Here is a 27,806-nt window from a genome sequence, read left to right as displayed (position 1 = left end):
TCTTAATAAAATAATTAAAAATCGAAGTGTTTTTGAAATCACAGTAATTATTTCTTATAATTGTAGTAGGCAATGATTGTATGAATTATTAATTCTGTTGTCAAGATGCGTCTTGTTACTTGGTACTTAAAATATATTAGCTTTGTTGTTTTAAAAAAGAATGAATGCAATAAATTTAAAAGAAGAGCGCTTTCCTAGTAGAGTCATAGCAGATAGGCCAACATTTTAAAATGTACACCGTGTGCCAAATAAAACAATCTGAAAACCCATAGGAGATACGAAAGAAAGTTTCCTACAAAACCTTCTAGGACTCTCCTGAAGATTTAAAATGATATAATTTTGTTGATACAGGGTGTCCGAAAAGTGTCCCTTACGACATCAACTATGTTATTTTAAAGAGACCATCCTGCATATTTTGACATTTTTGAAATCATTTTTTAAAATAAAGGTTATGTTCTTCAGAAATTCCTATTCGAATTTTGGCTGGTATAGGCAGAAATTGAGATTATCTTTTTTTTTTCATATTTTGATTGCCCCAAATAAAATTGTGTTGTAACGCTACTGATCCAGGTATCATAACGAAAATTTAACCACAGACTAAAGATATGATGCACTACTCAATCAGTTTGACAGATACGTGTCAGCTTATACAGGGTGTCCCAAATAGTTGGTGCCGTTTTGGTGAATAAAATAGGTTAAGTTTGTAATTTATCTTATATTTAAATTTTCCTTACTTTTTGATATATTCCAGGTTTAAGATAACACCCGTTTAAATTCTTGTTGAATTTAAAGCTGCCCACATTAGGTCACTTGTTGGCAATATTAGATATTTTAAATAGCAAAGTCACGATACTACTTCTTTTAAAGATATAATCCTCCAGATATAAGAATAAAATAATTCAATAATACGAATAAAACAATACAACAATATTGGGTGTCCATTATTAAGTGGAAATTTTGCAAAAAATCGACTCTGTACTACACACTTTCAACTTTTAACAGATTTAATAAAACTTCAAAATTCATATTTAAAGAAACATTTTTTAATGCAAGAATCTCTAGTAATTTTTTTTTCTTAAGGTCATCAACTGTTATTTCGCGATTTATACAGACGATCCTTTAAAGTGCCCCACCATTTTTAGTTAGCCCATAAACTTTATTTATTTATTTTTGTTATTAGGTAGTTTCAATCGAGCTAGCTATTAAAGGTTTCTTTAAATATGAATTCTGGAGCTTTATTAAATCTGTTAAAGTGTGGAGTATAGAGCGGATTTCTTTCAAATTGTCCACATATTAATGGACACCCTGTAATGTTAGCAATAGGTTTTATTCATATATCTGGAGGATTACATCTTTAAAAGAAGTAGTATCGTGTCTTTGCTATTTAAAAAATACTTAATATAGCCAACAAGAAATTATAGGGGTGTTATCTTAAACCTCGAATATCTCAAAAAGTAAGTAAAATTTAAATATAAGATGAATTACAAATTTACCTAGTTTTTTGTCCTAGAATTGATATCTGAATAAAAATACAGGGTGTTCCATTTGAAAATCTTGAGATTTTCTAAATTGAGTTCGCCGAAACGGCACCACCTATTTGGGACACCATATATAAGCTGATCACATCCGTCAAACGGATAAAGTAGTGTATCATCTGCCTAGTCTGTGGTTAAGTTTTGGTTGCAATATCTAAATCAGTAGCGTCACCACACAAATTTATATGGGGCAATGAAAATATGAAAAAAGAAGACGTAACTTCAATTTCTACCTAAACTATGCGAAATTCGAATAGGAATTGCTTAAGAAAGTGACCTTTATTTTAACCAAGGATTCCAAAAATGTCGAAATATATAGGCGAATATTTTAAATCTTCAGAAGAGTCCAACAAACTTTTGTACGAAACTTTTTTTGGGTCGTTTTATGTGCCACACGAAGTACTTAATAAAACTTGATGGTTCTTGTCGCAAAATAATAATATATATGAACACAATGTGATAATAAACCTTACTCTATCGTTGACTCACTTCGTGCAACTCCTGGAAGTTGCTTTGCTTCGTAATAGCGGGCCCGGAGGGGCCCACGAAATCTCCCACGGAGGGGCGCGCTATCAAACTAGCCACGAACAATATTAAGAGGATTACGTGGGTTATGAAGCTTCCCCCCTTTTTTTATGACGTCGGCAAATTCCAACCGATTTTAATATAGGTTTTGGTAGGAACGAAATCAAGTCCCATTATTGCTGCGGTTTTTTTTTCATCGCCTTTGGGGGTTTAACTTTTAGTTAAGTGAAACACGGGATATCGCTCTATATTGCGTCACGTGTGATGCATTAAAGATAATTGAAGGTGTGGGGTTGATTCGGTAGAACAATCTGATGGAATGTAGGGACAATGTGGAGCTTATCGAATTTTTTTCTGAGATGTCAAGTTTAAGAAAAATTCCAAAAATCTTATCTATTTCCGAAAAGTGTAGGAAATTCCGTCAAGTTCTGCTCAATATGTATTGCTTTTGAAGATAATGCATTAAAAATAAACCAGTTGTCAAACGCATCTGACACCGTTGGTGACGTTTATTATTAGCCAGTGTATCATTTCCAGCAAATTTCCCTCATTGTGGAAGGAGGCTAATGTAATACCTGTTCGCCATCTGAAATCCAACGTTTTCGCCCTATTACTTTACTCTATGTAATGTCTAAAATATTGGAGAAGGTTATCTGTGATCAATTCTTGCCTCCCAATCTGGGTTTTATGCCCAGGCACGACCACGGCACTGCTTAGTTCTTCGGTTGAACTGACACTGCTATTAATTTTATGAAAAGTAACTTGGGAGGTCGCCGACAGAGGGTTACGTTGGGATTAGCAGTGTCTGACTTTCTGCCAATTTTAAATGGAGTTCCTCAAGGCAGCATTTTGGGACCTCTATTGTTTTCTATTTACACCTTTGATTGCTCTAGGCACCTAAATATATGTATGCTAATGATATACAAATATACTTATCATTCTCGGTCAAAGATGTAGCTTCGTCTTTCAATGGCATAAATGAGGATCTTGAAGTGATTTCTGGAATCTCCAAAGTCCATGGTCTGAAATTAAATGATTCCAAGACAAAGGTTGTTTTTCTTTTGGCAATAAAAAGTCGGTATAATCATCTGAAACTTTTCTTGTATGATGTTCTGCTTGAATTTGTAGCAAATATAAAAACAGGAGTTTTTCTTGATAGTCTGCTTTTTGGATTCTCACTTGTCTTATTTACTGCGGAAGTCCTACGGGAAACTGAAAGTACTTTACATGTATAGAGACTACTTATCTACTGAGATTAGACTTAAATTGTGTTACACTCTCTCTATTGGGATATGCGGACGTTGTATACTGACTGGCCCTAAGACGGAAAAACCAATACAGCTTACAAAAATTGCAAAATGACTGCCTGAGATACTGCTATGGCTTGCGTAAATTTCATCATATAACGCCGGCATGGATTCTCAGTTAAATCTGCCTGAAAGGTATTTTGTGACTGTATAAAATTACTAGGTGCGGAAAGCCGCGGTATCTATGTTCCATGTTCCCAAGCATAATACGGCTGCGTTTTAAAACTTACAATTCACTTCCACTGGATATTATTAGTTGTTTATCTACTTCTGGTGGAACTTCTTACTATTATTTATTTTTATTTATTTATTTATTTATTTTTTGCTTGTTGTTTTTCTTTTATTTTCGTTTAGTCGTTTTTGAATATTGCCCTTGTTTTTTCCAGTGCCTATTTTTTTCTTTCTTTCTTTTTTTACATTCATGACCCTTTGATTTGTTCAAAAATTGCCACATTGTGAATTTAGGTGGAATTAAGGAACTTATTTATATTTGTTTGTTTTTTTTTCTTGTCAAAATCTGAATATTCTACTACATTGTATTGGAGGTTAGGTGGAGTAGCGCTGCTGGACCTCGCCACCTGTTCAACTCTATTAAAATATATTCTGTTTGATGTATTTTAATAAAGGCTATTTATTATTATTATTATTATTATTATTATTATTATTATTATTATTATTATTATATTATATAGCAAATTTATACAAAATCCGATTTGTAGCAAGATACACCACCAGAGAGCTAACCAAAAGCAGCCCATCATATCATTAAAGAAGGAAGCATATATAATGTGGGATAATTTTGTCCAAGGAAACAAACAAAATAAATATGAACTAAAAGTTCAGATTTTCACAAAATTATATATTTTCACATGACAATTGTTTCGACAACACCGTGTCTTTATCATATGTAATATTTACAAACTACCTGTTACTATATATACCGAAAAATGACCTTAATTAATGTTGTTGTGAGAATTTAAGTTTAATAATAGAGAGGTATTTAAATCTAATTCATCGCAAAGCAATACATTTGAATGTCTCATTTTGTTAATCTCCATGGCTTCCAATAAATTTAATTTTCTACTTTTTGTGGCTTAGAGGAGTTAGAATCTAGACTATTGTTTTTAAACGCTCTTTTGTGTTCGTTAAAGCGTTTCTTGAAGGATCTACCTGAGAGCCCAGTGAAAAAGTTTCAAAACATTTTAAACATGGTTTAAAAATAGCTTTCAGAACTAACAACACAATAAGAAAATTTTTAAAAAACAAAAAAAACGAAATTTCCAAAATCTGAAAAATCTGGTGTCTACAGGTTGAAATGCGGATCTTGTCCTTAAATTCATATTCTACAAACAGGTAGATCCTTCAAAAAACGCATTAATGAACATAAAAGGGCGTTTAAAAACAATAGTCTACATTCTAATTAACACATTTTTGACGGCAATTTTGATATAGCCACAAAAAGTAGAAAATCAAATTTATTGAAAGCCATGGAGATTAAATTTAAATACCTCTCCTTTATTGAACTTAAATTCTCACAACGACATTAATTAAGGTTTTATTGTCATTTTTCCGTGTATATAGTAGCAGGTAGTTTGTAAATATTACATTTGGTGTTGTGGAAGCAATTTTCATGTGAAAATATATAATTTCGTGAAAAACTGAACTTTTAGTAATTATTTATTTTGTTAAGTGGATTTTCATCAAGTAAAAGCCACCTCAGTTCAATTTAAGAAAACGAAAATTTTGCTAATAACAATAATAATAATAATAATAATATGGTTGCAAAAAAGGAATTGAAAACAATTACAAAAATTTCAAGTTCAACCTCTAAGGTTGGAAATACAAATAATATGCAAGGAAAAAGCAAAAAAAATAACAAAAAATGGAAACAATAGCCATAACCTTGTTCACCGATAGAATTGCTTTAGCCTTCTTTGGAGCTGGTTCCCCTTTTGCATCCCACTGTTTTGACCTCGTCAACAATGCCTCCGTCATGAATTAAAATTCTGTGGACCTTGGCTGACAACACAATAAATACTTTTATTTACGCTACCTCGGCTTAGTTTTAGACACGTTTGTCTAAATTTCCTTTCTATGTTAAAGTCATGTTTCCCTTTCGTATTCCGTATCCGCGAAACTTTCTCGCCTAATAAGTTTTGGGGGCAAATTGTCGGGAAAACTGTTTACACAACTGACGCAGAACGTGCATACACTTTACTTCTCGCTGACTTTTTGTTCCGCTGTCGCCGCTCCACCGCTCGCAATTTTCGGCTCGCAGTTTTATCAAACATTTTTTCAAACTTTTATTTCAGACAGGTGTAGAGCAAGGAAACCTTATTACGTATGCCCAGGGACTACAGAGTAACCCAACGATTCCTTTTTTTATATCAAATATGGTGTGTCTCGAAGTATATCGTCTTCGATTCTGGCAGCAATTATCAATATAACCCGCCGACCACATTAAAAAACCTGAGCAATCGGTTTTGTAAGAGAAAGCATCACATGCTTCAAAAAATATAAATACAGTCGAAACTCTATAAAGCGAAATTGAAAAAAATTGTAAGGGAGCGGCAAGTCCTTTGATGTTCTTAAAACGGCGTGGGTTAGTTGATTTTCCAATCACGACTAGCTTTTTTTTTTCTTCGCATATTGGCAGCTACTAACACTGTTATACGTTCTTTAGAAAGTTTTCCACTCACACAATTCGAAATTTAAGAGTTTTATCTGGCGTAATTTTGTAAAAAATACCAGTTTCGTCAGCATTAAAAATGTCGGCAGCATTTTTAAGACGTTGCTGTTGGAACCACTGCAACATTGCCCGATCCAAATCTTCAAAGTTTGGCTTTCTTAGTTTTTTACTAAAACTGCCTGCCGCTTCACTATGAATGATTTTTTCTTTGCACTTCCAAATCGTGGATACAGTCGAACGTGCAAGTCCGTATCGACGTCCAACATCAATTTTCTTTTCTCCGCGTTCTATCTCCCGAATTAAAGCAACCTTATTATCTCGCCATCCTCGCCGTATTCACTAAGTCAAATTAGAACTGATTAAAACAATGGTGTGCTTTTTTACATACCGATAAAGGCATTAACATAATCGCTTAGAAAAACACTATAATTAGATTATTTGGGAAGGAATTCTGAGAAGGTAAGAGACCCTATTAATTACAAGTCGACCTACATTCCTTACGTTGTTACTTGATGAGCCCTTCTTTCTTTCAGTATAAAGAGTGAGAAATTCGTTATACAGAGTGGATTAATACATAGCTTTGTCTGGAGACCTAATAGTACAACATATTTTGTTCGTAATACAGAGTTACGCTATAGGGAGTTTTCACTGTATTAACCCAGAAGCCAAGGCAAGACAAACCATACCATTGCAGTTTCCAAAAATTGCAGCAGTAATTTCTCATAGAGGAGGTAATGGATTTCCTGCTGCAAGGTCATTGAAATGCATGCGCATGACAATTTTCTTTTCATGGTTGCTTCATGTGTTATAGGCAGTGCCTCTAAATCTTTAGTGGCTATGTGGTTTTGCCAATTGTCAAATGCCAATAAAAATTAGTCATTATGTATCGGATGTCCATTATTTTATGATTATATGGGGTATCTCGCTTATTAGTGAAGATAGAGGGATGGGCGACACTGTGCTACTTTTTTGAGAAACCGGAAAAAGGAATTTTCATTTTTGAGATACGGGATGATTTTTGGAGGCTTTGCATTTTGTTGCAGCTTGTTAGGATAGTAAAAAGTGGGCGTCTTCTATTATTTTGGAGAAACACCTTCGAGTTTGTCACGAACATCTCAAAATTTGTCGATAACATACCAAGTTAAATAAATAAATAAATAACTTAATAATCATAAATAAAAGTGTTTATTTGTGAGTTTATTTGTCGCCAGTGTCCAAACAGTTTGATATGAGTTTGAGATTACTGTATTCAAATAAAGATGACGTGACGTGAAGGTTGTGTATTACTCCTGTTTAGATACTGTGATCTCTTATCGATTACAGACAATTCAGAATACTTGTCGCTTCATTTCTAATTTACGAAAATTTGACCATATATCCGGAGCATAAAACGTGTTTTCGAACATAACTTTCTATGCTCTATGAAACATGTGATATATTGCAGCATTCCTAAACGAACAAACTTTGAGACAGTATATAAAATTGATACACTTTTTTTACCCCAAATATAATATAACTTGTCATTATTGATACAAAAAGAAAGATAATTTTCGTAAACCGAGGTGCTGTTCCAGTCTTTATTCATCTTGGAAAAGCTTAACCACAACCAAGCACATATAAAAGTTGAACTAGGAGATAGGAGATAATATAATGCATACCTTGTGCTTTGATAACTTGTTATTTTCCGGGAATCCAAAAACTTCTAATTCATTCTCATGAAGCTCGACGAAGCATCTTCTACGTGCGGATTGAAAATAAGCTTCACACTGGTGGTTAACACTATATAGAACAACATCAGTTAGCTGTTATTTAAAAAAGTGATACTTTTAAGAAAAACAATGGTTTTTGGCAGTCAGTAGGTATCGACCTACGCTGCGATGGAGAAACTGATTTCTAGTCGGAAGCTCAGCATTCACAACACAAAATAGTGATATGGTACTTAAATTCGAGTCTTTACGAAATACATATTTCCTATAAAAGGAAGAAAGGACGGACACCAATCGCTGATGGAGCTAGTGCTATGTACTTAAAAACTGTCGTCGTAGTCAAGCCAGGAGTTATCTTGTTCCGTCTCTATGGTAAATTGTATACGGTTATGTATGGAGTTAATATGATTCAAAATACCAGCGAAAACATCATCTATATATCTATGCCACCAAAGAAATATTTTACTCAGACTATGCTTACGTATCATATTTTCACTTTTAATTTGCAACCATTAAACTATTTAATAAGTCTTGTTTTATGATTATGTTGTTATATTTATTTCGTCAATCGGTGGAATGCTAGAAAGTAGATTTTGGATGTCAAAAGAAACTAAAATTGTTGACTAATTCGAACAAATTTTTGATAAAATATCTAGGTTTAAAGGCAATATGATATTCTGAAATTCTTATTAACCTTCTTGAAAGTTTGACTGATGGTGCTGTTACGAAAGAAACTACAGACCTAATTGTGCAATTTAATTAAAGAATATAATTTTGGAGGTTGGGGATTCAGAATTATTAGTTGGTATTGTTGCCCTTTAAATTGTGCAAAATTAGCTCTAGTCCACATAGCACACTATTTATTTAGTGCTAACGAACCCTGATTTGAGTGAGTAAGTAAATGTAATAACTATTTTGTTATTTTTACTTAATCAAGTTAGCAATGAAAATGCATTCTGGGCTTTAGACTACTTTTTCAAATCTGTAGTCTTATATGTTCTCGAATATCAGCAGTTTCTTCGCTCACATTTAACGATTCTCCTTAATATGTTCTATAGTTTGCGTGATGCCAATGTTCGGGCTCGAATTCGAATCACTCTGTGTATCAAACCTGTAAGTAAGGACATAAAACTGACGGAAGTTTTGCACGAGCACAGCACCATGTATACATATATTCCCTCTCAACTATACCCTAGAGACACTCGCATTCGGGATAGAATAGTTTGCGCAATATCGAACAAGAAAACCCATTACTACAGTTATTCAGTCTGGTTTATCAATAACTGTCAATATACAGTGTCACCGGTAGAGTATTGAATAAGTTTTGGCGAATTTTGATCTTGGTGACAAAAAGCATAAAATAACGTTACCTCTCACCAATATGGAAATCAGTCATCTGAGGCGGTGTTTATGCCCCTCATTTAGCTCCGCCCCCCTCAAATAATATATAAGCAGGTACAGAGTACAATCCGCGCCAGTTTCAGTAAATCTCTGAAGAAGCCAACAGGATGATTGGCGAAACTTTTTGGCCAATTTCGACTCATCAAAAACCGATGCAGGAGGAATCCAGATGTATTGTAAATAGCATTACAGCCTCTGTAAGTTTCTTTGAAAAAAAAAAAAGATACCTTACTAATAAATTTGAGGAAATACGAGGAAATCTCCTAGCATAATATTATACCAAATTTTGCTCAACCAATAACGGTTATTTTTTTTTCTACCGGAGCAGAATAAGCAACTATTTTAACAAATGTTTTACAAATTTGTAAAAATCCAAGGGAAAATATTAAATCGCGGGTAAAGTAAAATGCAGTAAAACATGCTTTGATTTTTTTTTTAATTTCAAAATCGACACCAAAACACATTTTATGGCAGTAAAAAGTTTAGGAGTTGCCTGTGAGTGCAATAATATAAAGTGAGTGGGAGAAAGTGACCAATAGGGGGTTTGGGTCACAGAATACGTGGTTACAATATTGACGTCTAATTTTGTGACACCCTGTATATGAGGATTGAATTGTGACATACTGATAATTGCATATATTGATTAATTTCGATTTTGACACATACAGGTTTTTTAAACCAAACTATCTATGATCTATCATTAAGATAGTGGGCGAAAAAATACTTCTGCCATTTTTATTATTTAAAAAATGAAAACGTTGTCGGCGTAGTACGCTTCGACAGTTGAAACTTCATCGCCGTAATAGAAAATGGCCTCCGTAACGTGTATAGGCGTGTGTTTATTAAGGGTCCGAGTAATTTAACTTTAAATTAGGTTTAAGTTTGTCCACGGGCGCGCGGTTATGAGTTTTCTGCCGACGACAAATTTAATATTCCGGCCTCCATGCAACTCTATGCAAACTTCTCTATTGTAAATAGATTACGGAAGTTTGGACGATTTTGTCGGGAGTCGTTTGATGTTGTTGTTGTTTAGAATCGATGCATAAAGTGTGTCTTTTGCAGTTTTCCGGGAAATTGGGCTCTGTTTTACGGGAAATTACTGTCCCGGTAATGGTTTGAAGCTTCAACGAAACGCGGGTATTAGATAAATTACAAGTTTACGTGATACGTAGTGTCTAACTATTTATATTGCGAAAAAAATTCTACATATAAAGTTCTGCATGTTCTAAAATCTAAATAAAACAGATAGCCCGTCCTCAAAAACAGAATAAAAAGGAATAGCGTTTATTGACCTTTTATACAGGGTTATTCACGGTGTATATGCCGATAGACGATTATTCATGATAAAAACCTGAAATGTCGGTTACTTGTGTAAGCGAACACGAGCTACATATATGTGAAATATTTTTGGCCATGCAGTGTTACCAGATATACCCGTAATGTATATCAGCTTTCGTTTTCTAAATATAATATATATTATTATATTTTTGAGATTCTGCGAAACATTCTTGAACTTTTATATGTGACATGTACCACACCTATCTTGAACACTTTCCGAGATAAAGAATACTATTTAAGAAATTTGGCAACAAGCGACCCGAGCATTTTGGTTGCAGTTCCCTATTAAATTGTTTTATCAAAATATAGGATGATAATTACGAATACGAATACACACATTACAGATGATTAACGTACGTCAAACAAAAAGGAATAAAATACCATTTGCAGTCGAAACTCTATATAGCGAAATTGAAGGGACTGCTTTTTTTTTCGTTTTAAAGAGATTTCGTTATAAAAAGTTGAAAAATAACAATACGCATATGTGTTCTGTAATATTTAATTATTTTATATACATATTTTAACATCTACTTAGGAATATTTAAGAACTAAATTTAATGTTTCAAATAATCTGTCATTTTCTTTTGAATTTCTTTAGTATGCGTACTTCGGCTTGTATTTTCACCATTTCTTCCCCATGATACATAAAAAATATCTCCAGCAGCTTAACTGAATATAAGCCTTGTTGAATGGTTGGTGGTGGTCCCAGATCAACTTCTTCATCTTCTTCTTCCTCTTGGTGCTCTTCCTCACCCTTTCTTGCTTTTCTTGCTAATCTATCACCGTAAAATCTTGCAACTCCTCACTTGTAAACGTAATTGTTGTTTGAAAATGCTTTATCCGCTCGCTTAGTGGCTGATCATCTTCCAAGTCCTGTTCGCATTCTGTCTCGGTAATTAGTCCTGCATGACGATAGGAGTGTTGAATTGTTTCTGCTGTCACCTCTTTTCAAGCTTTACTAATAAGCATAGCATATTAATGGAAAATTTGACTTCGGACTCGACTATTTATATTAAAATGTTTTTCCTGTATCGACTCTTAAGACTTTCTATTACGGTCTGGTCCATCGGCTGTAATACACTTGTTGTTTTGTCTGAAAGAAATGCCAATTTTGCCTTGTATGTGACTGGCAAATGTTTGATGTTCTTAAAACATCGTGGGTTAGTTGATTTTCCAATCACGACTAGCTTTCTTTTTTCTTTCCATGTTGGCAGCTACAAACACTCATATACGTTCTTTAGAAAGTTTTCCACTCAACGTCGTCAGCAGAGTACTTTTCTGCTATTTTTGGCCAGGTTTTCTCCTACCAATTGTTAGTGACGTTTCTGTCGACACTTATCTGTCCATAATTTATACCCTGTCTCTGTTAGAACTTCCCCAACTATCGTTCCGAAGAATTGAAATCGATAATGCCAAGCTCAGCAAATTTTCCGCTTTTAGTTTTACGATAGGCCCAGACAGTGGTACATTTTAAAGACATTGCTGTTGGAACCACTGCAACATTGCCCCATCCAGTTTATCTTAGTTTTTTTACTAGAACTGCCTGCCGCTTCAGTATGAATGATTTTTTCTTTGCACATTTTTCGCTTAAGTGTGTATGTCCTTTTTTCTTTCAGTAAAGAGAGTGAGAAATTCAATAGGACCACAAATTTTGTTCCTAATACAAAGTTTTACATTATACAGAGTTTCGCTACAGCGAGTTTTCACTGTACTTAAAATGCACCTGGTACATTATAATTGAAATACAAATATTCATCCAAAAAATCGCCTGTTTGTTTATACATTTCGAATCGTAAATTACGCCAATAATTTGGACCAGTTTGACACCCTTCTAAGCTGCAATAGGTAATAACCCCATTATCTCCACCTCTGCTTTGATGGTCATGCAATTTTTCTTTATAAATAATAGATTTTCTAAGATAAACAACGTAAGAATTTCCAAGTCTTGAATGGTATTTTACAGTCCTCCCGATAACCAAGTCCACTAATAATTCGAATTGAGTTGTAATCTGGTTTGAATGGAAAAATGCAAAATATGCAGTCCTCAACACAAGAGAAGAGACATTTTCGGTCAAGTGTGGAAACAAATACAACTTTTTGGTCAGTTTCTGAGCAACAAAATCTATGGGAGTCTCACTGAAGTTTTGGGTCGATATAGATGCCAAGAAATCTGGTATTTATTTTATTAAAAAAAAAACACTCTCTCTGTTTATCGTTATTTGAAACTAATTTATTAGCACTTAACCAGTGTTTAGCCAGAAACCAGAAACAGACACAGTGGTGTCATCAGCAAAAAGTGTGTAAACAGATGAAGGATCCACAAGGGGAAGGTCATTTATACATACTAAAAATAATATGGTGCCGAAAATTGAGCCTTCGGGCACTCCAATGATTACCTCACTTTCTGCTGACGTCACTCCAGAGTACTTAATCACCTGACATCTATTGTTAAGGTAAGGTTGCATCAAACTAAAACTGCTATTTGAAAAATTATAAGGCTTTAACTTGCGCAGAAGAATTCCACGATCGAATGTCTGAAACTAAATTCGGAATTCCTGAAACGGTGTTTTTATTTCTTCTAAATATTGATAAAATTGTTTAGCTATACATTTCTCTACAATTTTTGAAACAATTGGAAGTAGAGACATAGGTCGATAATTTTCAACAACATCGGGGTTACCTTTTTTAAATACTGGTATTACTAGAGCTTTTTTAAAATGTTTGAAAAAGTGTTGACTTGAATACTTAAATTTATAAGTTTTGTGACAGGTATTTCATTCTTAACAGACTTTATTATCCGCGTACGTATGCCATATACGTCTCGACTATTTTTATTTTTGAGACTATTTACGATTTCGTTAACTTCATTAAAACTAAGTTCAGCAAGCGTAAAATGAGATGATAGTTCTATTTTATCCAAATATGAAACGGGATCTATATTGGACGCAGTACCCTTACTTACAAGAGACTGAGCTATATTTGCAAAATAAGTGTCGAATTCATCAGCCGTTATGATATTTGCTCTAAAATATATAAAATCTAATCCAGACATCGTAATCCTAAAAGCAGATACAGGAAATGCCAAGATCCTAGGTCATCTATGGAACGCAACCTTAAATCTACTATTAAGGCTTCTTTTTATCTATATCTATTTATCAGACTCAGTGAAAAAATCTGTCACCCCTCATAACCCCATCATTCCTCGTCTCTACGGACTCCCAGAGATTCACAAATCAGCATTACCCCTTCAACCTACTGTAAGCACCATTGGTTCTCCAACATATTCTCTAGCAAAATATCTAGCTTCCTTATTCAAACCACTTACAGGAAAAAGTGATAGTTTAGTACTTAAGTTATTTCACTTAATTGAAAAATTAAAAAGCTTTACATTAGGTACACAAGATATTCTAGTTAGTTTCAACATTCATAAAGTTCCTATTCCTGAGACTCTCAACCTCATTTCAGATATATTAAAGTCCGAGAATATGAAACCGACCTACTGAACCCAGAATTAAAACACCTTACCTCTGCTCTTCTCTCTAATAATTTACATACTTCGCCACAATCTTCCAATAGAATTGAGGCCAAAAGCAATCCTACACTTGCCACTGTGGTCCTTCCTTAAATTCAAAACATCACTGACCACATATCAAAAGTTCTAAAGACATATAACGTCATAACCAGATTTACCACTCGTCCAAAACTCTTTTAAACATCTTCGATCCGTCAAAGACAAAATTCCATTTGAGATGCCAGGAGTTTACAGCAATCCATGCACATGGGGCAAAGAATACATTGGAGAGACAGGACGAAAAATATCAACTAGGCTCAAAGAACATGAAAGAGCCGTAAGACTAAGACGAATAAACTCATCAGCAGTTGCCGAACACAATCACGAAACCGGACATAAAATTTAGGGAATCAGTCATCAGAGACGGTGTTTATGTTCCTCATTTAGCTCCGCCCCCCTAAAACAATATATAAGCAGGTACAGATTAAAATACGAGTCGGTTTCCATCAAGCTCTGAAGTAGCCAACTGGATGATTGGCGAAACGTCAGCAAAAACGCAGGAGAACTCCAAAAGTTTTTTTTTGTTGTTGTTTTTTTGTATTATTTTTGTTTTGTTTATGAGTTCATCGTAACAGTATATCAGTTTCGGTAAAAGTTATGAGGAAATACATTTCCTGGAGTTAATAAAGTCGATTTTTTTATTAGAATTAATGAGTAGTTCATTTTAGGAAACAAAGGGGTAACGGTCAACATCATTTAACTGCGAAGACACTATACACTTGTAGAAATTTTCGTTTGGCACGGAAACGCGCCGGGGGCAGCAGATTTTAGTTTGCATTGCAGTAGTAAAAATCAATACGCCGTTCAAACAAACATATACGTTTTCCACCATTTCCAATAAAATCGTATTTGCCCGATTGCCGAGGGCGAACGTATGTGGCTCCTAAATTATGTATATCTCTATTTCGGACAGTCAATGCAACAGCAGAAACTTCGAACTCAAGATTGAGAAAGCTCGAGGAAGTTACTTTAAATTTTATTTATGTTCGGGGTTCGTTTTTTCTTCCTGGAAAACGAGAACGTAGCGGGAACGTACGTTTTTTCTCTCGGTGTTTGTTTACGGTTTTGCAAATTTGAGAACGATGTTTTTGTGTCTTTAATAATTCACGGTTTAATGTTAGTATCTGCGCCCGAATAAAAACGGAGACGGGTTTTCGTAAAGTATATTTTTAAATCCGTATATCAATAATAATCAACAATTTTTATATCGCAATAGGAAGAATGTGAATACAAATTACCAAAATGTTTCATGTTACTTTCGAAAACCGATGAAATCGAATTTCGTCGAAAAAAATTTTTTTTTGTCTGTCCTTTCTCTGTTCATGTCTTTTGGTTTTTCCTGAATAACTTTCGAACCGTTGGAGCTACGAAATGGAAATTTGCCTTCTTTTTAACCCTCCACGAGGCACATATGCTTATAAGAAATGACCCTGATCCGACGCCGGTATCCATCTTTTTTTCCCGATTTTCGACTGTTTTTTGGACCTTGCTATGAAACACGATAAGTGTCCGAAATTTGAAGCAATCGACTTCATGTTTGGCATATATGCAGCTTTGCCCCGTGACGGAACCTATTGAAAATGGGGGGGGGGGGGGTTGGAAACTATTCTAAAAAAATAAAAAATCGCGTATCCAAGGGTCTACAACAAACATCATTTTTGAAAAACTGTCTACGACACGAAAAAAATTCTTTAACCGGAAGAAGCAGAAGATACGGCTCTATAAACTTCTATAATTGACAATTTTCAAAAATATACAGGGTGCGCCGCAAATTCAAAAAAACTGAAAAATGGGTCCCCCTATTATTGAAAATTGGTTATAACTGAAAGACTATGATTCAGATCTCACTTTCTTTTATATTACGATATAGCTCGACTTAAGTACCTCGGATGCCGAAAACCGTTTTTAAAAAAACACCAAAATTACAACAATTGTATTTTAATGACTTAATTAGTCGACTGGTTACATCGATTTCATAGACAAGACTGACTGCTTTACAATAGAAAATATTACGTTGAAGAATGGGATGTAATTGTAGACGCGACATTGATAAGCGCATCTTGCCGTTGGGTTTGTGCTAACTCAGGGCTAATTAAATACATTAGCGTCACGTTGGGATGTATAACTCCCGCATAGACAACAAAGGCTTCTGTATTTCAGGTTTTCGCCTATTATACAGGGTGTTCCCCATATTCCGTGCTAAATAAGAAATGTGTTAACTGTCCTAAACTTGCAGATATCAACTTCAAATTGAGCAGAGAAGTAAAAGTCCGTGTATCCAAGTCTTTTTTAAAAATGTTTAAAAATTTTTTTTGGTAATTTTAGCTTCCAGAAAAATATGTTTTCCTCCATAACCGTGCATCCGATTGGCAAAATTCTTTAACCGACAGACGCAGTAGAACCAGTGCAATAACATTTATTTCTGGCATTTTTTCGATTATATACAGGGTTTTCAAATTATACGCAAAAATCTAAAAAAACTAGAAAATTGTTCTTTTACAGAGTAAATTCTTAGCCGCAAATCACAAATCGTAAAAAATAGGGCTAATTGGTTCAAACGGTGTCATAGGTCGCATCAAGAGCTACAATTTTTGTATTTGCGGTTGTCACATACGCTGCTCGGGATATTTGAAAAAATCCATATTGGAATCGGTATTTCGGGGGCTGTTAAGACGCGATGAAGTCATTGATTATTACGGCGCACTCGATGGTTTCAGAAAAAAACTTATTTTCTCGAAAACCGATTACTATTTTCAAAAAAATTTTGAACAGGATCCGTGGAAAATCCATGGCTATAACCCCTACTTCGAACAATGATTGTATCATATACCGTCTGTGTCGTTTATGGGTAAAAAATCTAAAATATCCTAAATATTTGCGTTTTTGTGTGTAAATTATTGGCGATAAATGAAAAACCGTTAAAGATGGGATAATTTTGTGTGTCGTGAGAGACTTTCAGGTTTCGTCAATTATACAGGGCGCGATATATTTGAAAACATATCATTCGACAACGCTATTATTTGTGCAAATTTTAATATTTACCGATGTTTGCTGTAACTTTGAAGTTCTACGAAATGTGAGATGTGATGTGAATTAAATTACATCGATTTTGCGAAAGTTCCCTAGTGGTCCGCAGGAGCACGATAGGAAAACAATGCGTCCCTGCCACACGAAACCGCGAAGCTCTTTCCTTTTATGATAAAAAGCTGCTTCGTGCTAGGCCCTACGAACTTGAACCGCTCAGCGACGATTTTTCGCATCTTGTTCTTCCTGCACCTCGCCTTCCGTCAATCTTGCCCTAAATGATCAAATGCTTTATGTTCTATGTTTCAGGATATCTCTTAACATTGTATGAGAGTTTCTTAATCTTTCTTCTTCGTGGCTTTTATGTTAGTGACACTTCACAAGCTTCAAGCTTTTTTAGAATCCAAGATTCTACTCCATAAAACAGGATTGAGAACACGTAACATCGGACCATTCTCATTCTGAGGACAATTTTAAGATCATGTCCACACACCACTTTCCTCATACGTAGGTACCTTGTTCTTGCTTGTTTAATTCTGAATTTTATTTAGAGTGAGTGGCCCCAGTCCTCGTTTAATAATTCAAGTTCACTTTGGCCGATCCACAGTTCTGCATTTACATTCCGTTCTTCAGTTACAGCCATAAGTTTGTTCTTTTTGATGTTAAGTTTAAGACCGTAACGGTTCCATGAATCTACTACTTGGTCTAGGAGTTTTTGAAGTCCTTTAGTATTATCTGCCAATAGAACGGAATCATCTGTATATTTTAAGTTGTTTATTATTACCACATTTATTTTTATTCATTCTTCGATATTTTCTAAAGTTTTTTGCCTTTTGATGCCAGTAGAGGCTGGCAATGATTCTTAAGTCCTTGTTGTCAATTCTTGTTGTTTTTAGTACCCGAATCATTTTTTCGTGTTGACTCTGTCAAACGCTTTCTCTAAGTCAATAAATCACATTAATTAAGTTCATATCTCGACATCTTTGAGTTAGAATTCATGTGTTCCTCAATTTTGCGGTAAATTATTTGATTTTTAGAAAAAAAATTAAGACATGACTCATCAGACTTATGGTGCGATGTTCATTGCAATTTCTAGCTTTTGCTGATTTAGGAATCGGGAGAAACGTCGACTTCAACCATTCAGATGGTATATCTACTGATCTTTTAATTTGTTCAGATCGTGGAAGCGCATAAACAGGGCAGTAGTGTAGCCCTCTGTGAATCCTCGATTTCAGCCGAAATATTATGAAGACTTGACAAAATTTGAGTGCAAACTTACCCTAGGCACGTTCGTAGGACAAACTAGCCGAACCTTCACGGACAGTGGGGAATTTTACCAAATTTCATTAGATTTTCCCGAAAGATTGAGCTAATGCCGGTGGTCGGCATTAACGACGCTTCTGCAGTGCGACGCTAATTCGACTAGAGTTTTACCGTCTCCACTCAGAAGCGGGATGAAAACAAAAGAGACGGGCGTAGCACAGAGGCGAAACTGATCAAATATTCATAACAACGTGTTGCCCATAGTCTTGATTTATATCTACATTCTACGCGAGCGAGTGTGTACGTACAGAGCGTCGCGGGAAATCAAAATGGCGCGTTTTTCGATTTATTAACCAAATGCCGACTGTGGAAAAAATCTATTCGCGCGAGTAAACTCCATTAAGGGATGCAATCGCTACCGCCCGGTTTTTTCTTCCTCTCATTCCGAAAATTCAATTTATTTTTTGTAGGGCCCGCACAATAGGGCCTATATGTGTCGCGTCCCGCTGGAGCCATTTTAAAACGCCTTCTTAGAATTTCCCCGGAGTCAAGGAATTGGTGTAATGTCGTATTTATCGAAAGGGTTGCTCACGTCCTTTCGAGCGACAAAGGAAACCTTGGGGTTTTGATTTTCATTAATTTATCACTGTTTACCGGTCATTTAAGTAAGGAAAACTTTACAATTTGAAATTCAGAATAATAATAACGATAATAATAATAAAGGCCATTTATTGTAGAACATAAATAAATATGCGTTGTGTTTCATGGCAACTAGACGTTTACGGTGAACGGTACATTGAATTAGAAGGATTAAGGAAGATCTGTTTCCATTTTTTCCAAAACCTGAGACAGATAGATGGATAGATTTTTATTTGACTGAATTATAGTACATAGTGTGTGTACAGCACGTCTAATGCAAAAGAAAAAAAATATGCGTCGGTTTTTGTTGAAGACTCCAAGAATCCCTAGTAGATTTTCTACGGACTCCCAAAGATTCACAAACCAGAATTACCCCTTCGTTGTATTGTCAGCAATATTGATTCTCGCATATATTCTCTAGCCAAATATCTAGCTTCCTTATTAAAACCTACCTAATTCCTTTCAATTCATTCAACAATGAAAAAGCATTACATTAGATCCACAAGATATTTTGCATAGTTTCGACGTAGAATCTCTTTTTACTAAAGTTCCTATTCCTGAAACTCTTACCATCATTTCGGATATATTAAAATCCGAGAATATGGAACCAAACCTTCTCACCTTAATTAAAGAATGCTTGTCTAGAACATACTTTTCTTATTCAAATTTTTGAACAAATGTAGGGAACAGCTATGGGTCCTCCTCCACTATCACCAGTCATCGCGAATATGTTAATGGAAGCATTTGAGAAGAGAGCTTCCGACACCTTCCATCTAAAACCATAATTATGATGATGATTAAGAATCCTTAGTAGATTTTCCTAGACATTTAATTTCCATACACCATAACATACGTTTTCACATTGAATTATAAACTAATAACAATCTCACATTCTTGGATATTATTATCAATAGAAAATCAGAATTAACATGGGGTCATTGTGTTTACAGAAAACATATGCACACAGACAGATACCTTAATGCATTTTCACATCACCATCCGGCCCAAAAATCATTTGTTATCAACTCTCTTGTTTACAGAGCCGTACAACTATCTCAGCCCGACTTACTGAACCAGAATTAAAACACCTTACCTCTGCTCTTCTCTTTAATAATTTCCACAATAAAGATATTAAGCGTTCCATCACAAAATACACTTCACCACAACCTTCCAATAGCAATGAAGCCGAAAGCAATGCCATACTTGCCACTGTTGCCCTTCCTTACGTTCAAAACATCACTGACCATATATCAAAAGTTGCAAAGAAATATGACGTGAAAACCAGGTTTACCACTTGTCCAAAAGTCTCTCGACATCTTCGATCCGTCAAAGACAAAATTCCATTTGAGATGGCAGGAGTTTACAGCATTCCATGCATATGCGGCAAAGAATACATTGGAGAGACCGCACGAAAAATATCAACTAGGCCCAAAGAACATGAAAAGCCTTAAGACTAAGACAAATAAACTCATATCAGTTGCCGAACACAATTACGAAACCGGACATAAAATTTTATTCGAAAAAACTAAAATTCTTACATGTAATCGAAGAATGGATTACATGTAACCTAACAATTTTAACCGCGACTCAGGTCTTTAGCTGTAACCAATATGGGAATCAGTCATCCGCGACGGTGTTTATGCCCCTCATTTAGTTCCGCCCCCCTCAAAAAATATACAAGCAGGTACAGAGTAAAATGCGAGCCAGTTTCAGCTCCAAAGAAGCCAACAGGACGATGGGCGAAACGTTAGCAAGTTCGACAAAAACCGACGCAGGAGGAATCCAGAAGTTTAAGATGAAATCTACAATAATAATAGGTATAACAACGGAATACATATCATAAACCAACAGGTATAAAAATGAAAAAAAAGGAAGATACTGAACACAACCAAACAGTGGACACGATTAATAATCTTATAATCAGGTGATATCTTTCACCTTCTGTTCGTATTCCTCCACAATGCTCCAAAAAAAGATTAAAAAAGATTTTGTTTTGGTTTCATAATTTTTGAATAGCAAGTTCGTGACTTGATTTGGAATTAGGTTGTATAAACTTATGTCAAGAGAATTCATGCTTTTAGTGTATTTAAACTTCCTAGCTCGAAGCAAGTTCGAAGAGGAAGTGGGGTATTTATGATTATCTAAGTGAACAGATAACATATTTTTTGAGGCTATGAGTTTCTAAAACCCTGCGATACATGTACAATGATGGTAGTGGCATAACCCCAAGATTCTGGGAGAGCGGTTGCCAATGATAGACACCGACCGCTCTTTTTTGCATACGAAAAATTTTTATGGAATCTATTGAATTGTCCCAACAGTAAAAGTATAAAAGTTGACACAGGAGAGGCGCTTTACTAAATAACCAGTGTGGTCCTTGCAAGAGAGCCTATCATCCAGGACCACACCCAACGACTTCGCAGATCTTCCTTTCGAAATATTTACATTTGTGGAAATGACTAAAGAGTGAGTTTTATCCTCATTTAGTTTTAGGCGATTCTCTCTAAACCACATATTGGCATGTTCTTTCGCCAACTGTTTCCCCTTTAAGAGGTTCTATATTCGTGTGCCATATGGTCATTGACATTATTAATATAAAATAATGGACCCATAATGGAACCCTGTGGAACTCCATGCATTACATTTCGTAAACTTGTCATTTTATTGCTATAAAAAGTTACTTGCTTTCTATTAGGGAGATAAGAGAATAATACATCTAATGCAATACTTTCGTGAAATGGTTTATAAAGCTTTTCCTAATTCTGGCTCGTCTGTTGTAATTCATTATTTGTTTGAAAAAAATATATCAATTGAACCGTCAAACGGTAAAACTATGGCAGTGTAAGAGAAACTTGCTTTTATTTCAGAAATTTAATTGGCTTTTAGAATATGTAATAATTTAAAGGTTGTTCTATTTTTAAAAATGCACTTTACACCATTTTTGTGATCATTAGTTATAGGAAACGTATTATTCAGAAACAATAATATAGCGGAGCGGAAAATGCAATAATATACACTGCGGAACGTGTTCAGCTGATTTGCTGATCCCCAATAATTTTTTTTCTGCATGAATTGGTAAAATCCAAAAAACGAATTTGAGCCATAATGCCCACAAATTGGATGGATGGGTTGCAGAACCCCTTTTGTTTATCTACTACCACGGACCATTTCGACCCGCAAAGCTTTCATTAGATTGTAAAAATGTAATCCTGCGACGACAATATATCTCATATATAGTAATCTAGCATGGAAAGCTAACGATCGCAAATCAGTCGTCTACTATCCCCAATTCGTGAAAAAATGGACGAAGTATATTCTTCGTTAGCCGATAAATTTGAGCGAACGTTCAAAATATAATTACGGGAAATATATACGAGACACGAACCTGGAAAGTCCCGTTCGTTCCTGTTTTTACGGACGTGGTACACTCCCGGTATGGACGAGAGCCTGAAACAAAGTGCCCGCTATTAGTCTCCACAGATTTGTGCCCGAAATTGTTTCTGGAAGGACGATGGCTGCTCCTCTTTCTAAGCGAATGCGACGCGAGATAGGCGGGGCTGTTAAATATGTCCGTCGTTTTGTGTTTATTTGCTTTCTTCCTACCGAGAACTTTCATTTTGCTCAAACTATGTGTAAATCTCCTGAATATCTTTTTACCAACATCTTTTTTCGTACACATGTTCAAGACTTAGATCTAAGAAAAATATGTTATATTGAAATGTTTGAAAGATCATTTTCTTTTAGAATTGCATATACAATAAACAATTTAAGTCTTTTCAATTTAACAATATCAACCAAAACTTTTAAAAACCGGTATAAAAAATATCTTCTTGGAACTCAATAATTTCTGTATCGGAAAACCACTCTGCTTACCCACACACATTAATGTATTATAAACTCTGCGTAACATATTTAACTTTATTTATTTGATCCTTTTTTTTTCTTGTTCTTAGGGTATTTTGGTTTAGATTAAATTGAGGCTTGAACAGTGTATAGCTTTGCTGGATGTCTGCGTTCTATTAGGACTTTTATAATAATGATTTTTTCAAATGTCTCGAACGGCGTATGTGATAGACGAAAATCGTAAATACAAAATTTGTAGTTCTCGATGTGCCCTATAACAGTGTTTAAACCAGTTGTTCACGAATTTCGATAATTTATTACAGAAAAAAACAATTTTCATGGACTTTTAGATTTTTATCCACAATTGACACACCCTGTACATAATCGACAAAATACCTGAAATAAAAGTTGTAGTACTAGACCTTCCACGTCTTACGGTTCAAGAATTTTGCCGATCAGTTTAATAGTTTTTAAGATATGAATTTTTTTATACAGCCCAAAATGACGACAAACAATTTTTCGAAAAGTTTTTAAAAACATTTGGCGATGCCATATTGCACCTAGCTTTTATAATTTGCATTTCTACCTACGTGCCAAATTTGAAGTCAATAGCTGCAAATTCCGGGCACTTGCTGCATTTTTCAACATTATACGTTATATCTCGAACACCCCGTACAATATGCGAACACTTTAAATACTCTCTCTATGGGCTTAACTGTCATGTAGAAGAAACTGCCGACTGAGTAACAGTATTAAACTTAGAGTCAATTTTCCTTTCACTTTTCAGATTTTGGTAATACCGGCACACCCTGTATATTTTCAAAAAATTGTCAACAATAAAAGTTTATGGGCGTCAATATTCCGCGTCCTCTCGTTCAAGAATTTTTTCGATCCGATGAACGATTTTCGAGAAATAGTCACTTTTTGGTTTTTGATAAAAAATTGTTTCGGAATTTTAAAAAATACTTCCCGTTAACCGATCTCTCTCAATTTCGCAAAGTTTCAAATCGGTAGATTCAAATTTCAACCCCCTACCTTAATCCGTTCGAAAGTTATGACCAAAAATGGGTACGGTCTACAGAGAACGGTGAACAGACCGAGAGAAAAAAATATTTTTTTTTCGACCCCGATTCGTACTCTACCAATGGCGGTCCCCTAGGACCACCCGTTACCGAGATCTGGAGTTTAGTGAGGAGCGCGTATACTTTCGAAAATAATCGATTTCAACGATTTTTCGAAAGTAGCAAGAAATGCAAGGTGTTTTCCGATTCAGAGCAAACGTCAAAAATCGTTTCAGTCTCAATTCACGATAGCGAAGGATTAAATTTTTGTAGTTGGCAACTCAATCAATTTACTTTTTACATTGCATTATCGCGTCGCTTCTCTCCGACCTTCTTCTGTTGTAAAGAGAGATTTGAACTTAAAAATTGAACTTAAAAATACCTCCAGAAATGTGAGTCGCTAGTCACGATAACTACCGTCGTCCGTTGCCATATTTAAAGCGATTACTGTTCGCGTTAAATCAGCAGAAGTTATGAATTTTCTTTTGTTTCAGGTACGCCACTGATGGAAAACACCACGTTTGGCTGAGCGTGACCATGGGCGGGCTCAGCATGCTCGCCAAAGAGACGGGAGTCACGGTTCTACTACTGAACCTCGCCTACGACTTTTACCTCAATTGGCCGTATATCAAAAGGTGCTTTATTAAATTGTTTTAAAACTATTATTTAAAATTAAATACGTAATAGCAAATAATTAATATTTTATCGCTCTAGTGATAAGTTTATGAATTTGATGTTTTTGGTATAATGTTGAATTGATTGATAAATTTCTCTGAAAGTTAATGAAATAATTAAACAAGTAATTATTTTTTTTAAATTTTTCCCTATTAAACTACTACTGCTAAAATAAACGCAATTCAACTAAAAACACTGTTTACTACTGGAAGTAATAAACGTTAACCAATATTCAATATACAAAAAAATATGTTTTATAAAAGAAAATTCATTGTTTTTTTTTAATAATGAATATAGATTTGTTACGACTTTTAGTTGGGATAATAATTCTATAGTAATTAATTGATAGTGGCTGAGTGAATTGAAGCATTTCAAAAATTTACTGCATTGTGACGAAGCTGAAATTATATTGTTAAAATGTAAATTTAATTGTAAAATTTAAAGTTTAATATCTAAATTTGTTCCTGTTTATGAGATAAAAAAGTTATTCTTGATATTTTCATGTGGGTGGAAATTATTAATCTCGGAAGTCTCATGATATTCCTCTAGTTAACCAACTAAGAAACCTAAAAATAAATAATAAATATAAATATGAATAAATATATAATATAATAAATATAAATAAATATATAATATAAATATAAATAAATAAATAACAAATAAAACATAAATTATGAACATACATCTGGCTATAAGTGTATTCAGCATAGCTCACAAGACTCTCAATAACTCTTCCTCCGTAAAGCTATAAATATGAATATACAGGTTGAATGTACAAGTTCGTGGTAAAGTGATATCACTTTTAGGGCTATAAACACCAAACGAATCAACGATAGCAATGCGCATTTTTGCAAATAGTGTAGAAGCTTATGCGGTATTTTCCAGGTTACAATAAGTGGCTAGAACGAAATTAACCAAAAAACTGTACAGTTCGACCCAGACAGTGACGTCTTAGGTTGATAAATGACTGTTTGTTGATGTTTTTGTTAGTATAAGTAGCAAAATATCTGATTTCAACTGGAACCTGATTAAAACCAAGAAGAAAAAGCTACTGTTGAACTCAGAGAGAAAGGTTTTATTTAAGTTGTTTAAGTCAATTCTTTGTTAGCCGAGATTTTTATGGATAATTTGGAAAATATCATACAAGAATATCCTTTAAGTAAAAGTTGTTTATGGTGGTATAGATACGTGGATGATGTGTTTGCTTGCTTTGTTGGAACGGAAAAACAATTGATTTCTTTTTTAAAGTACATTAACTTATTGCATAATCGTATAAAATTCACTATCGAGATAGAACAGGATAACTCTATTTATTTTTTAGACTTAACTATTACGAAAACGCAAAACAAATTACATTTTTCTATTTATCAAAAACCTTCACACGCGGACACAGTCATACCTAGCTGCTCAAATCACCCTTAGACACACAAAATGCCTGTATTTCACTCTTTTATACACGGACTTCTTAATATGCCACTCTCAACAGAAAATTACAACAAAGAACTAAATATCATTAAACAAATGGCACTGAACAACGGCTACAATCCGTCCATTAACAGATAACAGTAAACTCTATTTATCCGAAACCTAATACAGAAGACGAACAATTTAATACAATTACATACATATGAGAACCCAGTGAAAAAGTTTGAAAAGATTTGTCAAAATGTGATTTAAAAATGTCTTTCAGAACTAACAACACAATAGGGAAATTTTTAAAAAACAATAAAAATCTCAAAAATCATATTCATATTGGACAAACAGGTAGATAGCTCAAGAAAAAAAAAGTCTAGATTCTAATTATACTACACACTTAAACACAGCAGGTTGATGATTTTTCGATTACAATAAGTAGGAATCTGAGCAACATTTACTAGAAAAACCAGACAGTGCCGTTTTAGTTTCATGGGTTAATATGGGTTGGTTGATATTTTGGTTAATATAAGTAACAAAATGTCCGATTCTAACAGGAACCTGATTGAAACCAACACGAAAAGGCTAGCGTTGAACCCAGAGAGACAGGTTTTAAGTTGATAATTGATGGTGATCTTTCGGTTACAATTAGTGAATGTAGTGTCTAGAAAATTGTACAGTTCGAAGCACACAGTGACATTTTAGGTTGATACATTGTGGATTGTTGATGTTTTGATGAGACAAAACTAGTTTTACGACTATTTTTTGCGGTTGGAACTCCTCTTTCACCGATTCCACACGAAGAAGGAGAGTTGACTAACAACACGACCCGACTTCGACGCCATTAATTATTTAGTTCAATCATTTTGAGGGACCGCTGAATTATTCACGTTGATCAAACGACGAACGACGGCCGTCAAGAAATCTCGGACGTCGTAAAACACGAACTGCCGATTCGGCAATGGAGAACGACGCCTCTTCCATCATCAAAGCCGAGACGGCGTAAACTTTTTACACACCTACGTCGTTTACGGCGCGAAAGTTCGTCTTGAATTTTTTATTTTTCCAATTATCTTCGGGCGTCATTTCGTTTTCCGAGAGGGATAACTGAATAAATCCGCGTTTTACAACGGGCAGCTCTAAAATGCGGTATGAAATCTGGTTCGGATATCAAGAGTCATTTCCGTCAGATACAACTCACAATGGGACTGACACCGTGTCTTTACCAAATGTAATATTTACAAACTACCTGCCACTATATATTCCGAAAAATGACAATAAAACCTTAATTAAAGTTGTTTTGAGAATTTAAGTTCAATAAAGGAGAGGTATTTAATTTTTCAAAGAAACTTCCACAGGCTACTGTAATACTTTTTACAAAGCTCCTGGTTTCCTTCTGCGTCAGTTTTTGCTGAGTCGAAATTGCTGAGGTTTCGCCAATTATCCTGTTGACTTCTTCAGAGCTTGACTGAAACTGGCTCGTATTTTACTCTGTATCTATTGTTTGAAGGGGGGCGCTAATGAGGGGTATAAACACCGTCTCGGATGATTGATTCCCAAATTAGTGACAAGTAGAGACCTGGGTCGCGGTTAAGATTGTTTATAGATAGATTTCTATAGACTCCTTCCATTCAAAACATCACTGACCACATATCAAAAGTTCTGAAGAAATATAGCGTCAAAACCAGATTTACCACTTGTCAAAAATCTCTAAACATCTGCGATCCGTCAAAGACAAAATTCCATTAGGGATGCCAAGAGTTTGCAGCATTCCATGCATATGCGGCAAAGAATATATTGGAGAGACCGGACGAAA

The 27,806-nt window shown here is 34.7% G+C and overlaps 1 protein-coding gene across 3 annotated transcripts in view; it reads left to right on the top strand.

Moving 5' to 3' along the window:
* The window catches only part of LOC132706109 (protein O-mannosyl-transferase TMTC1-like), a 464,920-nt gene that overhangs the window by 371,977 nt on the left and 65,137 nt on the right, over positions 1 to 27,806 (top strand). For all 3 annotated transcript variants that reach the window (XM_060677221.1, XM_060677222.1, XM_060677223.1), the window contains one exon: positions 24,397 to 24,537. In XM_060677221.1, the coding sequence (XP_060533204.1) occupies positions 24,397 to 24,537 (141 nt within the window). The remainder of the gene's footprint in view (positions 1 to 24,396; positions 24,538 to 27,806) is intronic.

The sequence above is a fragment of the Cylas formicarius genome, unplaced genomic scaffold (genome assembly GCF_029955315.1).
Source record: "Cylas formicarius isolate icCylForm1 unplaced genomic scaffold, icCylForm1.1 PGA_scaffold_8__14_contigs__length_24414737, whole genome shotgun sequence".
NCBI lineage: Eukaryota > Metazoa > Arthropoda > Insecta > Coleoptera > Brentidae > Cylas > Cylas formicarius.
The sequence above is the reverse complement of the archived record's forward strand: the minus strand, read 5'-3'. Positions and strand labels throughout refer to the sequence as shown.